This window comes from Acanthaster planci, linkage group LG02 (assembly GCF_054643075.1).
Source record: "Acanthaster planci isolate LZ-2023a linkage group LG02, COTS_SCS, whole genome shotgun sequence".
In the NCBI taxonomy this organism is placed as follows: Eukaryota; Metazoa; Echinodermata; class Asteroidea; order Valvatida; family Acanthasteridae; genus Acanthaster; species Acanthaster planci.
Window position 1 is genome coordinate 7,336,887 of NC_141778.1, and position 14,286 is coordinate 7,351,172.

General features: G+C 39.5%; 1 protein-coding gene across 5 annotated transcripts in view; it reads left to right on the forward strand.

Moving 5' to 3' along the window:
• Positions 1–14,286, forward strand: part of LOC110979591 (dual specificity tyrosine-phosphorylation-regulated kinase 4-like) — a 44,618-nt gene that overhangs the window by 3,659 nt on the left and 26,673 nt on the right. The window contains exons 2-3 of one of the 5 annotated variants that reach the window (XM_022235546.2): positions 2,474–2,582; positions 11,640–11,718. In XM_022235546.2, the coding sequence (XP_022091238.1) occupies positions 2,551–2,582; positions 11,640–11,718 (111 nt within the window). In that variant the 5' untranslated portion in view covers positions 2,474–2,550. Of the gene's footprint in view, positions 1–2,473; positions 2,583–5,950; positions 6,097–6,271; positions 6,632–8,475; positions 9,024–11,639; positions 11,719–14,286 lie in introns of those variants that run through there. The other 4 variants (XM_087132105.1, XM_087132090.1, XM_022235545.2 and 1 more) reach the window with 4 other exon arrangements.

The window sequence follows — 14,286 nt, forward strand, 5'->3', positions numbered from 1 at the left end:
TTTATAGGCAATTTCATGACGGTGTGTCTTTTGTGATTCACTGAGACGTTGTTTATGATGAGTGAGAATCACACCCAATAATGAAGAATGACTAGCAGAGCTGGAGGCACAGAATTGTGTGGTAGTCCATGTGTATTACTCTACAAATGTAAGATAGATAGATACTGTTGTATTAAAATGTTTGAATTATGCTGTACTTCCAGCAGTTCAAATACGTGTGCATGTAAGGAAATCTAACTTGTCAGTGTCCACATTGCAAAACAGTCAAAATGTTTACAAAATAATGAACAACAAAAACATGATGACACTGAAAAACAAATACATGTAATGAGGGATTTTGTTGCAGGGCTTAGGGGCCAAGGATGACTTCTATGGCTCCCTTGCTCTTTCTTAGTGTCCATTTCCCCTTCCCAGCCTCCTTAGCCCTCTATCTCACCTCCCTCCCCATACTATTTGCAGAATGTTGCAATATATGGGATATGGGGATGCTGACAAGTAACACGCACCATTAGGTACATGTACTTGTACTTCAAGAACACGTATAGAATGGTATTTACAGGTGTGTGTGTGTGTGTAGGTACATACATGTAGTATGGTACTTCTTTGCCATAATATTTGTGCCAAAATTAAATTATTCCATAACACATTGCCAATGGTACATGTACATACACATGTCTTTTTGAAAACTGGGCAATTTAAATACATGTAGGCTACACTATACGTGTGTGTTGATGACATCACACTTGTACGAGTACACGTAATACATCATACATGTACATGCGTCGTGTGCTTTGGGGGTTTCCTATAAGAGCAAGGTGAGGATGATGGATTGGAAGCTCCAAAGACATGCTTGTATAACATCATCAGTACAGGCCTATTACTTAATCACTTTTTGCGGACATGCTGATGGAGGTCCATCTATATTTTGGTTTAGTGTTATGTTTTATTTTGCCTAAAATTACTGGTACTTTACAGGATTGTAAACTTAATAAATGTATGTCACATGTCCATGTAATTTTTTAATTCTTTGTGTATGACATTAAACCCAGCATTCAGAAAAGTACTGTAATACATATGCTGAGGAAAGACTACCGGTACATGTAAGTATGTACCAGGGGGGGATACCAGGGTATTTGGCTTCATTATGATTTGGACATATCCATGGTTTCCCTTTAATTAGTTATTACAGGTGTAGCACAGTGAAAAATCATGTTTTTTAACCTTTGCAGGGTTTTGGATGTAATTTCACATGAATCCATAAATAATGTTGAGATTAGAAACTGTGCTTCATAGTTTGAACACTCCGTTTTTTAAACAAACTGCAAAATGTCAATTTCAGACTTCACACACTGTACATAAATCATTGTTTAATTCTGATTTGTAAGTTTCTAAGATAATTTTCATTTGATGCAACCTATGAAAACTGCCTGTGTTTTCAGACTGCTGGGATCCTTAAGTGCAAAGAACTGCACATCACTTTTTAATTATGTTTGTTTTGGGTTACCTTCAGAGCAAACTAAAGGTGCCATCATCAAACAATCCATGCATCATCCTGCAAGTTTATGATCTTTGGAATTTGAATTTTACATAAAATCAAAGTTTTGTGTGGGTTCACACATTTACTTTTGTAAGGTTACATGTACAGTGGTAGGTGGTTCAAGTGGCCTTAAATGCTTTGCACCTGTCACACAGCTGTGTGTAGTTTGCGTATTAATTTCCAGTTTGTCTCTTATTTCTGTCTTACACTGGTATGTCCAGCTCAAAGAGTTGAGTAAAAAAACAATTATTGGAATATGTGTGTCACCTTCATTGTTACACTTATTTGTAGCACATGTACATTATACATGTACATGTACATGTACATAAATGTACATGTACAGTACATGCACAGTGTATACTGGTAGGTAGATGGTACCTTTAAGATGAGCATGTCAACCGTTCCCTACACTAAGTTACAAGACTATCCAACTTTTCAAGTGTAAAGAACATCAATAATCATTCCAAAAGGGATCCGTTTCCCCATCTCTGTTTCCTTATTTCAGTCGCCGTATACATGTACATTTCATTGTGTCTGAGATTGAAAGAGAGAGCACCAAGCTGAATGTGTTTCAGTACTGAAGATCTAGGCCAGCAAAGGATATATAAATGTCTAGTCCTGCACTGTAGTTGTGGGGACATACACTTGATGTTTCACCTCTTTTATGGGGACTGAAAATGTTCTGGGGACATTTCTGAGTCCCCACAACTTGGTTCAAATTTCCCTAACAAAAGAACTTGTCCCTTGAATGTGGTGAATGCCTATGTGTACTTACAATGTACACATAAAGGAACCATTCACACACTGTAACATCATGTTCCGGTACTCGTACCCGGTACATGCATGGATGTACATGTACATGTATGTAACACTCTTCACATGTTGATTTCTTTACTTGGCATTCACCGTACATTTCTTTCATGCTTCTTTTTCAAGGTAATTTCCAGTCCAAGCGTGGGAGATGAATCTGTCCAGTAAGTTCTGCATTGTGCGGCCTGTGTTGCCATGGTATTATGAATAACAGGTATCACCACGGGGACAAGAGGTGAGGCGTACTTCAGTTAAGAAATATTGATGGCTGATTATTGGCAGTACATGTGTGAGCCCCATGTTTACCCTGAAAACAGTGTGTATTGATGTGCGTGTACAGCTTGAGCCTGTGTACATTCTACATGTACAGTATGGATGTTGTGCCATGAGTATTCATTTAGAAGTGTCTTATACATACATGTATCTGGGGGAACATCATCCATTCATGTGGCAGGCATGACTGTTTTGCAGATGTACTCCAGTACCAGTGCATGTGCACTGTACATGTATGTACCGGTATGCATATCTTGCCTTGGATGCTATGCTTTGATTGAATTGGTTTTGACTGGTCTACTAGTACATGTACATGTACCGGGAAACAGGTTTATCTTTTGACTGATGCCTTGGATGTCCATTGTTTACTTCACAAAGGTTCAACAGGTGGTGCAACCTAGTACATTTATATTGTTATTCTCTGCTACATCTGAATGTGATGTGTAGTAGGGAGGCTCACTCATTTCTTGCAGAGAAATTCCCAACTTTTATCTTTAAGCTTACCACAGCAATATCATATTCTCTGTTGACTGCTGTGATGTGGGGTCTCGCCCCCTCCAGGATGCATCTTGAACCGCACCTCACCTTTGATGGCACACACATACATGTACATGTACAATGTACATTGTATAGTCCATCATAAAAGTGTCATCTCCCAAATCACACCCGTCAGCATCTCTTGTAATGGAAATTTTACACTTGCATCATTGCAATTTGATACAGTCATTGTCAACCCAAGGCCTCAGGATATTGATGCTTTTTGATGTACATGTACCCCGGTAGATATCCCGTATCATGTTAATGCACTGCACATGAAGATGGTATACAATCATGCAAACGTGCTGAATTTTACACATCAGTCATGCAATCTTCACACTTTATTTTCATTTTCAGGATTCTCAAAAAAATTTGTTCACTGCATGCTGCATATTACATCAGGGAACCTTACTTGTTGATGTACACTATACTGTACATGCATGTACATATATAGTACCTAAACACTATAACAAAATTATTTGTTCAGAAAAGTGTGCCATTTTATTGATTATTAGTGTTCCGTTTGTTCGTGTACATGTAAGTCTGTCAGGTGTGCAGAGTATATAGCTTTAAGAAGGCTGGATGTCGGTCGATATACTCTGCATGAGTTTACTTGTCATGTTGTCACAACAAAAGAGAAAGAAAAGCCATCAGTGTTATATTGATCTCATAACTGAAAAGGTGCATGCACAGCACATGTGTGTACATGTATGTACATGTATATCAGCGATAGCAAAGTGTCCTGAGTCTCAGCTTATTGCAAGAACACTGTTCATCAAAAAAGGAAATTTCTGGCTCTGGCCTCACCTTTTTTTGAAATTTTTTTACTTTGTTTACTTTTTTAAATGAGCATTTGTCATTATGTTATTACAGGCATCTCAATTCAAGTGTCACTGTTAGTTGGAATTGTTAATGTTGTTCCTTCATGATGTAATACATGACAATGTGAATTGTAGGGGATTATTAATGTCTGTTTGGCTGTGGTTTCTTTGTGAGTGGTCAAATCTCAAGCCGCACATAACCTTACATGTACATATCCTTGTACATTGTATATTTTATAAAAAAAACTTGTATTTATGCAGCTCTTGAGCTGTTTTTAGCTACATGAGTGTAGGATCCCATATTTTAATCTCCATCCAGCTTAGGGACATTGAATATTCTTAAAAATGCCGAATAGTGGGTTGGGCTGCGTAGTCCAAAGTTCTAAAAGAGTGTTGTGGTGTGTGTTCAGGATGAATGAATTGGTCTCTTAATGTCCATCTCCTACTGATTTTTTGTTCCTTCTCTGGGCATGAACAATACACTAGTTTTTCAAGAGTGACAAAGGCCATTGGCAAGCTATTGATCACTATGAGGCAGACATTATTCGTGGAAAACTGTTCAATGAGGTTGGCTTTTATTGCAAGACCAATGAACTCGTCAGTGCTAAAAGATACTATTACTCTTGTGAATCAATAGTGATCCCACTAACTGCTGTTACATAACCAAAGTACAGTTGTAACTTAATTGACCTTTGTTTGGTTTCCATTCATGTCCTGATACAGTCCACAGTTGCAGTATTCCTGTATTTGCTGTCCCTACATGTACATACTGCCCCTGTATACAACTACCGTACATGTAAATTTTATCACTGTAAGTTGTTGGATGGTTTAGGAGGATAACCCTCTCATAAAAACATGTCGCGTACATGTATGTCATCATGAGTCTGTCGTAGAACAGACCCAGGCGCCACTCCACTCGGACCAAAAATAAAGTTGGAACAAAAGGGGACCAAACACAGGTTCTACTAATTACTAGTACCAAAATGAGTGATTGATTTGGACAAAAAAAATCGAATAAAATCTTAATTTTTGTAAGCTTCAAGAGAAACTTTCTTCAATTCACAAGCTGAATGCTTCATTTTATCTTTTTGCCAGATACATGTATATATCGAGTCAGGGATTTCTACTTGAATGTTTTCACGCCTTTTTGTATACCATTCATGGATGCACTAGTGGAATAGATACGCAGATATTGCGTATCTTATATAAGCATTACTTTATTTTGAAATTATGCAAGAACGGATGAGGAAGAAATGGTGCTTCAGACGAAGCCGTACCACTCACTAGCATTGAGGTAATTTTGCACAATGTTTATAACGTTTGTGTTAGTTCGTTTAAAGAAATCATTATGAATTGCATACTTGCCCCCATACATGTACATGTACATGTAACTGTTGGTCCTTGTGCTTGTTATGCCTTTTTTCCCAGTAAGAGTTCCTTTGTAACAAAAGTTTTCTTTTGACTTCATATATTATCAGTTGCTGATCCTCTGCTCTAAAAACTAGTCATCCAAATCCGTCCAATTCAGTGCGAGCCATCTGCTACTTTTCCATTCTATCCAAAAGTTGAATTGTGCCACCCAAATACCGGTATTGGTGCCATTTTGGCGTCTCCCAGTAACCCGTAGGTCTATCAGAAAGTAAATAGACATATCAGAATTTTGCTGGGGTCAGAGATAGTAGAAATAATATCAATCTACCGGTAAGTATCTAAAAAAAAATGCTAACTGTAGATTTAAAAATTGAGTTTTATTTCACCAGCCCTTTTTTATGGGGCAATAAATTGATACATTTTTGTGTGCAGTCATTTATAGCGCTCCATTGAAACTGAAAAATGGTTTCAAAGAATGTTTCATCAGTCGTTTATTTATGACCAGAGCTTTGTCTACACCACTTGCAGCACCCCTAGGGCTTTAAACAACAAACTTTACTCAAGTCAGTTTTTGTGCGTCATGACCCTCTTGTGATCTCAGGACTGAAGTTAAAAGTAACCTGTCACCTCATCATCATAAATCCATCAGAAGTCACTGGTTCTTGGCTGACAAGTGGGAGTGGATGTTTCACAGCGGTCTAGATGCTACTCTACTGGAATTACAGGACTGTCCAGGGGAACTGTCCTGTAAGTCCATTGTTGCACGTCCGTCTGTTGACCCGTCAAATGCATAAAATATACATTAAAAGCCTTGCACCTGAATATTTTGTTACTTTTCACAGTCCAGCCAAGCTGCCACACTTCTGTGATATGTTGGCTTAAGGAACTCCATTTCTGCTTTTGGTGTTGAATGCCTGCATTTATATTTAGAATTTTAATCTAAATCTTCTTGAATCATGCTATTCAGCAGTTTCAATAATCGTTTGGCATCAGGATTTTTCTCCCTGAAGAGTTGCGGTAATCCTTTCTCCAAAGGCTCTGCAGCTTGAAATTAACCACATTGGTACAAATCACCAACTTCAACAAATCTTGAGTCGAGGAGTCTGCCTTACTTTGTATTCAGTAGCCTTCTCAAGCTTGGCACTGCACAGCTAGGAGGGGCTGTGATGAAAGGAGATTTGGAAAGTAGGCCTATCTTTGGTCCTAAATCCAGATTATCCCTTGGTAATTCCCAACACAGAAGCCAGGGTGGAGTAATTCGATTCAGTTGGGGAGAAGGGAGGTAGGTTGTAGTTTTTATGGACACTTGTACATGTACCAGTATTGGTGCAATTCTAGTGTGGTAGGAAGGCTACAATGTTGTACCTGACATTGGTACATGTACTAGTACATGAGCCTGTTCTCAATGTTTCCATTCCTTGTGTCAACACTACTATCTGATGAGCTCTCTGTTTGTGCTTGTTTGCTAGCTTTTGGTAAGAAGTGGTCAAAGCTTTCTCTTTATTTTAGCATTCCCCTGCCATTTTGACGAACAAAGGTACAGTGTATATTGCAAATGTACATTTTCTCTCGTTTGGAGAAAATGTTTGGAGTGACTCTAAGTTAAATGCAGAGCACAAAATGTTGCTAAGCTCAGAAGCATGCATATGTACATGTACAGGTACAATTATGGTAACTATCTGAAATGGTCTTTGTAAAGTGGTTGGATATCCCTGGGGTCGTCACTGGTTACTTAAATTTGTGTTCATTTTTTTGTTTTGTTTTGTTTTTGAAAAAGACTCCTCATTTTCAGGGATTATTTTTGTATTTGTTTGTTTTTGCTTAGCATACATGTATGTGATGTGATCAAGCAAAATTAGTCCTTTGAAATTGTTTATAAATTTGAAGAAACATCTCTGAATAAAATGTCCAAAATCAAATCTCTTCATGTTTCAACCTGCACTACTGTTGATCCAAGGGTGGTTTCAAGGTACATGTAGGCATTTTCATGATGTTGACATAGTAAACCTTTCAAAGGAATGAAATTTATTCAACCAACTGGCCTAGGTCAAAAAACAACTCAATTTGTTTGATCACATCACATAAAGTAAAAACCCTATGATTTCAGATAGTGGGACTAATTTAATTGAACTCGTACTCCAATGTGTCTAAAGCACAAACAGTTGCTAAGCACGGAAAAAGTGTTTACGTAGCAAAAACAGGCAAGCAAACTGTCATGCATTGCTAGCCTTGGGTATTCATCAATTTTCTTTGTAGCACATAAACAAGGACATACCGTAAATTTCTTTCACAGGGCTGTGAAATTCAGCCCTGGTCTTGTTTTCTGAAGTCACTTAGTTTGATTTCATCGTACCGGTATGGTGCATTTTCCAGGTTTGCTTGAATCTTTGGTGCAATTCAAAATACCCATTTTTCACTGAGACTGATTTCACAGCAGTACTGCCGGTACTTAAAGAGGACAGAAAAAATACTCAGAACCGGAAAAAAATTAATAATCCGAAATCCCAACATATGATATATCCTGGTGAATAAGGGGCTGTGATTTCACCACTAAGTGAATAGCTTGTGTATTTGTGGTTGGAAATATATAGGTTCCTCAGTGTTTAGGCAACCATACAATTCAATAGGCCATACTATCCTAGTATTGCTGGTCGATCTTAACATCACTGAAGTTCTACAGTTTTTAGGACTGGAGTGACAGATACATGTATGTTATCAAAGCATGACGCTTTACATTTAGACAACCTTATGGTAAGTTCTACAAACATTAAGTCAACAAAGATCACATTCTGGGTGGGAAAACATCCAGCACTTCATAATAATCCATTTCACAAGCTTTTGTCCGTAGCCCTTCATAAAAAGTGATTACAGTGCAATGACATTCCAATTTCTTAGTGACTGAGGCGTGGATAATGGAGGCTATTATGCTGAAGCAGAGTTGCATAGAAATTGTTGGACCATTAACCAGCACTGGAAGCCCCAACTTTGTAAATTTTACGGTGTGTAGCTGGAAACCATTGAATGGGAGCCTTGTAGGGGGTAGTTGGCCACCAGCCCTTGGTGAGCGACAACAAAGTGGAAGGAGAGAAGTGGGCTCAGTGCCTTTTGTAATTCACCAGAGCCAGAAACCGAGTGATGCCAGTGGTTGGTACATGTGACCTATTTTCCACTGATTTGGTGCAGCAGATCTGTATCTAGGGGAAGGTGTACGTGCAGACTGGGAGCCCTTGTTGAGATTGAGTAGTTTGCTGCAAAAGCGGGTGTTTTGTTTTCTTCTCTCTCTGTCACTGTTTTTCATTTTTGGAGAGGATTCCGATTTGTACCGAGTGATGTGGAACATGTACGGAGTATGTACCGGTTCCTTGAATCGTTTGTTCCATTGGAGCGTCAACAATCAGTTATGGAAGAGTAATAACACGTCTGGTCTTGGATAATGAATGTGTGCCAGAGTTCTCGACACTTCACAGGTGTACGTACTGTGAGGCTGGTGACACTGGAATTCTGTAATTGCTGTGACAGCGCAATGGACTCATATCAAGACACACTCAGTGGATGTTTTTATTAGAAGATCAATAAAGGCGACAAACCCATTCTTGACTTTGGTATCATGTGTCTGTGGATAGAGGAATTTTGATGACCACCAGGAGGAAATCTCCCCTGACAGATAATCAAAGGTACAGTATCAATCAGTGTTTAATTGTCTGCTTGCTTGGGGGAGGGGATCGAGAGAGAGGTTGACGACAGTGATGTCAGTACACGTAGGCATAGTCGAATGTTGAAACACAGATTGAAGTCTCATACGAGGCTGTCATTTGAGATTCTCCGAAATTGGATTTGGACACTGTTTACCTTGTGCTTTAAACATGAGTGTTGTGAGGGAAAGACTTTTCAGCATGCTCATCAAATCGTATACATTGTTACTCCTTTCCCACTCAGTATGCCATGAAGAGTCTCTTTTCTCTGTTTCACGGTTGGCACAGAGAAGAGCAGGGATACATGTAACCCATCTTGGTACCTGACTTCTGGTAGGAGAGAAAGTTGAAGAGTAGAATCTACAAACTTTGTTGAGTATGGAATGTTGGCAGAAAAGTCTTGCTTTATGGAGAAGCATGTTCCATGACAATGTATTCATCGCATGAGACTGCTTCATGAATGCTTTTGCATGTAATTTTGTCCTTATTGCATAAAATCAATCCCAAACTCCATATTTGACCGACGGATTGGAGCACAAAGGAGATCAAGCCCTGTATTATATATACAGTACCTGACTGGAAAAAAGGTTAGGAAATTCTAGACTTTTGGAATCAGACTTTCCTAATCTTTAAACTTTAAACAGTGTTTATCACCTTGTCCAATTTCCACTCATAATTCCCTCTGAAAGCATGGGGCACACCTGTTGAGCAGTGTCTTGGTTACAGGTTTTATCGAGGACAATCCTTCAAGCATGAAAAGGCAAGGTGATCAGTAATCACCTGGCAATGGCAGAATGCCATCGGGGATGCGCCCAGACCCCCTTCAGGTTTTACATGTCAGCACTCCATGGACAGTGTTTCCTGGCCCTCCAAAGTCTGGCCCGTTTAACCTCTTCCTGAATGCAAGTCATTGATCTCTCATCAGCGGCCACTTCAAGGGAACATGCAGCCACTTTGCATGGTTTTGATGTGTTGCTAGGCTGAGATTTTTATCAGTACTGTCCCTTGCTACATTTATGCCGGGATAAACTTGTCCTGGTCCTGCTTGGAACCGGGTTGAGCCTTCATCCCACTACAAATGATATACACCAGTGATTGACAGCCACAGAAAGATTACACACTGTACCAGGAGTTACTGGTATGTGTACATAACGTGCACATACATGTATATGTGTCTGTATGTAAACATGACACCTACCGGTTCATGTACATGTACATGTGCCAGCAGCCTACATGTATGTGGTTGAAGTGTTGCACCGATGTCGACAGGATTCTACCATAGAGATTGCATGTTGCAATGTTTGCTGCTCATCACATCCTTCTTTTTAAATACCAGTACCACACACCTGTATACATTACAAGGTGTTTAAAGAAATCCTGGGGGGGGGGGAGGTTGCACATGTTTATTCTGTGATGGTACTTTGTTCCTTTGAAATTGAGATACTGGTATCACTGAAATGCTTTACACAGGCCAGATTATGGTACATGTACCTGTACATTGCATTCGAACACACGAAAGACAAGCGAAGCCTGGAGCCAGTCTTATACAGCAACTACATTTATACCAGTAGGCCTATACATGTATGCACAGAAATGTGCTAACACAGAGCATGTACATTGTATGCTGGGCAAATGACAGGTTACCAACCAATGGGCTGTGCCTGGTTTGTTTTAATACTCAAGACTGTGGTGCCCTCGCCCTGCTCATTTTTGTTCAATATATTAATCTGTCAAGAAATGTTGTTGTAGTAGCTCTGAATCTTGGCCAAGGTGTTGGTACATGTATATAGATTTGAGGCATACATGTACATGTACATGTACAGTGTACTACTTGTGCATTTGATTTCCTATTTTCTTCTCTGTTATTGTGCTTGCATCAGACATTTTATCAGAAATTACCAAAAAGCTCAAAGAGTTAAAAGTGGGGCTAGTCCTTCCAGGCCTGTTTCTACAAATTGTTTTATGGCCAGGCTGTGGTAAATTCCCTGAAATTCAAAGTGGCAAATTAAGCTGGAAGACAGAAATGGTTCGGTAGGAATTGAACACCTGTATATTAAAGAGATTATTGTCCGAGTGCTGTATTGCTACATGTAGGCCAGGAGGGATGTACATGTACATGTAAACACTTGGTGCATACATGTACGTACGTGTACAGATTGTGCAAGATACACTTTCCAAGTTATTTGCACAGGGTGAAGGACCTGAAGTGACCAAGTATTTACAAAAGGATTTACACTAAGGTCTGAATTCCTTTGCAAATATTCATACATGTACTTGGAAATTTCAATAAGCACTGGTACCCAGTACCTTTGCCAAATTGTTGGGATTCCTACCCGTTAACAACATCCGTCCAGTCACATTCCAATTTCTCTTGCTGAAATCTAACAAATGCAGGTTTTATGTTTTAGCATTAAAATAGAAGGACTTGGTGAAAAACTCAACTACATGTACCTACCCGCTTTCTTCCATACTGTGAATTGAACTTAACTACCAGTCTAAGCTGTTTTTCCCATCCAGTAGATATTATATTATCACTTCTCAGCATTATTTGCGAGGATGACTCTCTTGAATTCAGCTGTCTGTTACCCTATCTTGCAGGCCTGTGGTGGAGAGGAGGGAGCACCAAGGCACCATGCTGCCTCTAATCAAACCTGTTCACCAGCAAGCATCTGGCAAGGTATGATGATTTTATTAAATTTTGGGTTGTATGTTCTGTGTTGCCCTGATACCTCAGAAATGCTGCATAGGTCTACTCAATTCAGTCAGACTTGTACCGGTATGCCCCGAGTCTAGTGCACCCTCACTGGCAAAGATGTGACGGGAAGGTAAGAAGTTTTCATCTGGGTTCGTATGTGCATCATCTGGCTCACACACAAAGACTATCCATTCCAAGAGAAACTGGTCACGCGTGCTTAGAGCGTTTCAAGCGAAACACACCAAAACTGCCTGTGTATGCATGGAGTGAGTTCCTGTCAAAGGGTTGTCGTTGCCTTGTAAAAACACGTCCTCGCTTGTTCCCGCTCGGGGTGGACAAAGAAAAAATTTATTGTAACCTGTGGGTAAATATGGACATGTGTGACTGGGCTGTGCAGTGTTTTCTCAAGTTTTCATTCCAACTTTATCTCCTGTTTAACCTTATTTTGCATTTTCACTTTGCCATTTTAAGTGCATTTCTGTGCCTTTTTTGGTTTAAAATGCAAATTTGCCCATTTGCAAAGTGTAATGTCATTTCAGAGAGAGAACTAAATTTCAAGCACCAAGATTTGCCAGAATTTTTGGATATTTGCTGTTTCATTTTTTTTCTCTGGCAAATGAGTTTTTCAGTACATGACAGGAGGCCAGTCACCAAACTTCTCATACATGTACATGTATACAGTGTACCTCCCTTTGTACCAGTTAAACACTCAACCATCACATTTTCTGCATGTCGGCCCCATCACAAGTTAGTCACTATTCAGTTTTCTCATGTAAAATAAACCCTGCCCCCAGCCAAAACAACTACTTTGTGATCCACAGTTGTAAATAACAGGATTTGCTATGCACCTCAGCTTAGCTAAGGGATTACCACAGAATTGACAAAGTTGAATTGGAAAACAACCCAACATAAATCTGCTTCTGTTTGCCCAGTGGCCCCAATGGAGTCGTGACTTTTGGAAGCAACTTTATGACATGTGGAGGGGGAGTAAATAAACCGTTTCTATAAATTGCAGGAAGTTATGGATTTTTCCAAATTCTTCCATGTAAGTCTTGCAGGAATTGAAAACAAGCTGTGTGGGAGGAAACAGGTTTTCTTTTCAGAAAAAACTTTGCTTTGCACAGAGCACAAATTTATGCCCTTATGATGACCTGCTGAAGTTTGCAAATGTAATTCAGTTACTCTGTCAGAAAAACCATTCAGACAACCTGTTTCCCATCTTGCTATATTGACAGCACCTGGCATTTACCATACATATCGGTAGTATGATCCACAATTACCAGGTCTTTGCTGTGTGCCCTCACTTCAACACCCCCCAGTGATTGCAACCTAACAGTTGTTATTGACACAACACCATTTGATCTTTTGGTCAACAGTCAGTCTATTCAGCCCTTCTTCCCAATTTGTAATTGGGATAGCTCTGTGCTATTGTCTGGCCTCTTTATTTCTTGCGGGCAATATTAGCTCTCGGAGTAACATGATACCTCTCCCTGACAAGTTCTCAAACAGTCATTTAACGCCTTGGGCGACTGTGGCCCTCTGCCCTTCCCGGGTTGCCTAGTAGCATAGTGTCTGCCCTTTGACTCAGAGAGTCTGACGCCATTTAAAATGCCAGCCAAACGTTGCTATGGCAATGGCTGTAGAATTCACACTGTTCCCACATCAGGTGTACTGTAATTGAATTTATTGTGTATACATACATGTACATGCATCGGTACATGTCTAGACATCTTTCAGTTGTACCTCACAGAGGAGGGGGAAAAACAACAATTTAATGCAGTTCCTTTTCCTTTGCACAGTTACATTCAAGACACCTTTTATATCTGAAATGTGCTGTACACTGTGCACATGTGTATATGATATGACAAAGGATGATTTGAACTGTATCAAGATTCCTTCAACAAACACCGAAACAGCATTGCATACATGTACAGTATATTGTACATGTTTGTGGATCAACACAGTTTTCCAATGAGAGACTAATGTCTTTTCTGCAGTGCATGTTTGTTTTGACGCTGAGAAAAATTGATGTCATAAATATGCTTCCCCCTTGCAAAAGGAGAAGCTCAGTGATTGGACAAAAACTTTAACATGCAAATGAGGCACCGGTCCTACTTGGATGCCCACTCAGCTAGAGACCCCTGTTGCTTCCTGGGCAGGCCATGAATATTTGATTAGCTTTTCAGGAGGAGCTTTTGTGATTGGAACAAGGCAACCATGAATATTTAAGTTGCAGAGTCTGGACTGCCATGGCAAATGGTGAAAGTTTAATGACAGCTATTACTTATGCATGATATAATTGATTAGAGTTCCCTTTTAATCTGTAGTGAGCTAGCATTTAAACACCCAGTGGGTTTTAAACTGCAAAGTTATTGAGAAGAATGTAACAACATGTTGGTGGAAATTTATCTATGGGTACTTGTGTTGTGAGCTACATGTATATTAGTTTATAGCCATTTTCACAAGGAACCAGCTGGAAGCTTCGGAAAACACTGCCATTTTACCGGAAGTACTTATTTGCACATTTTTTACACTTTTTTCAATGGATGA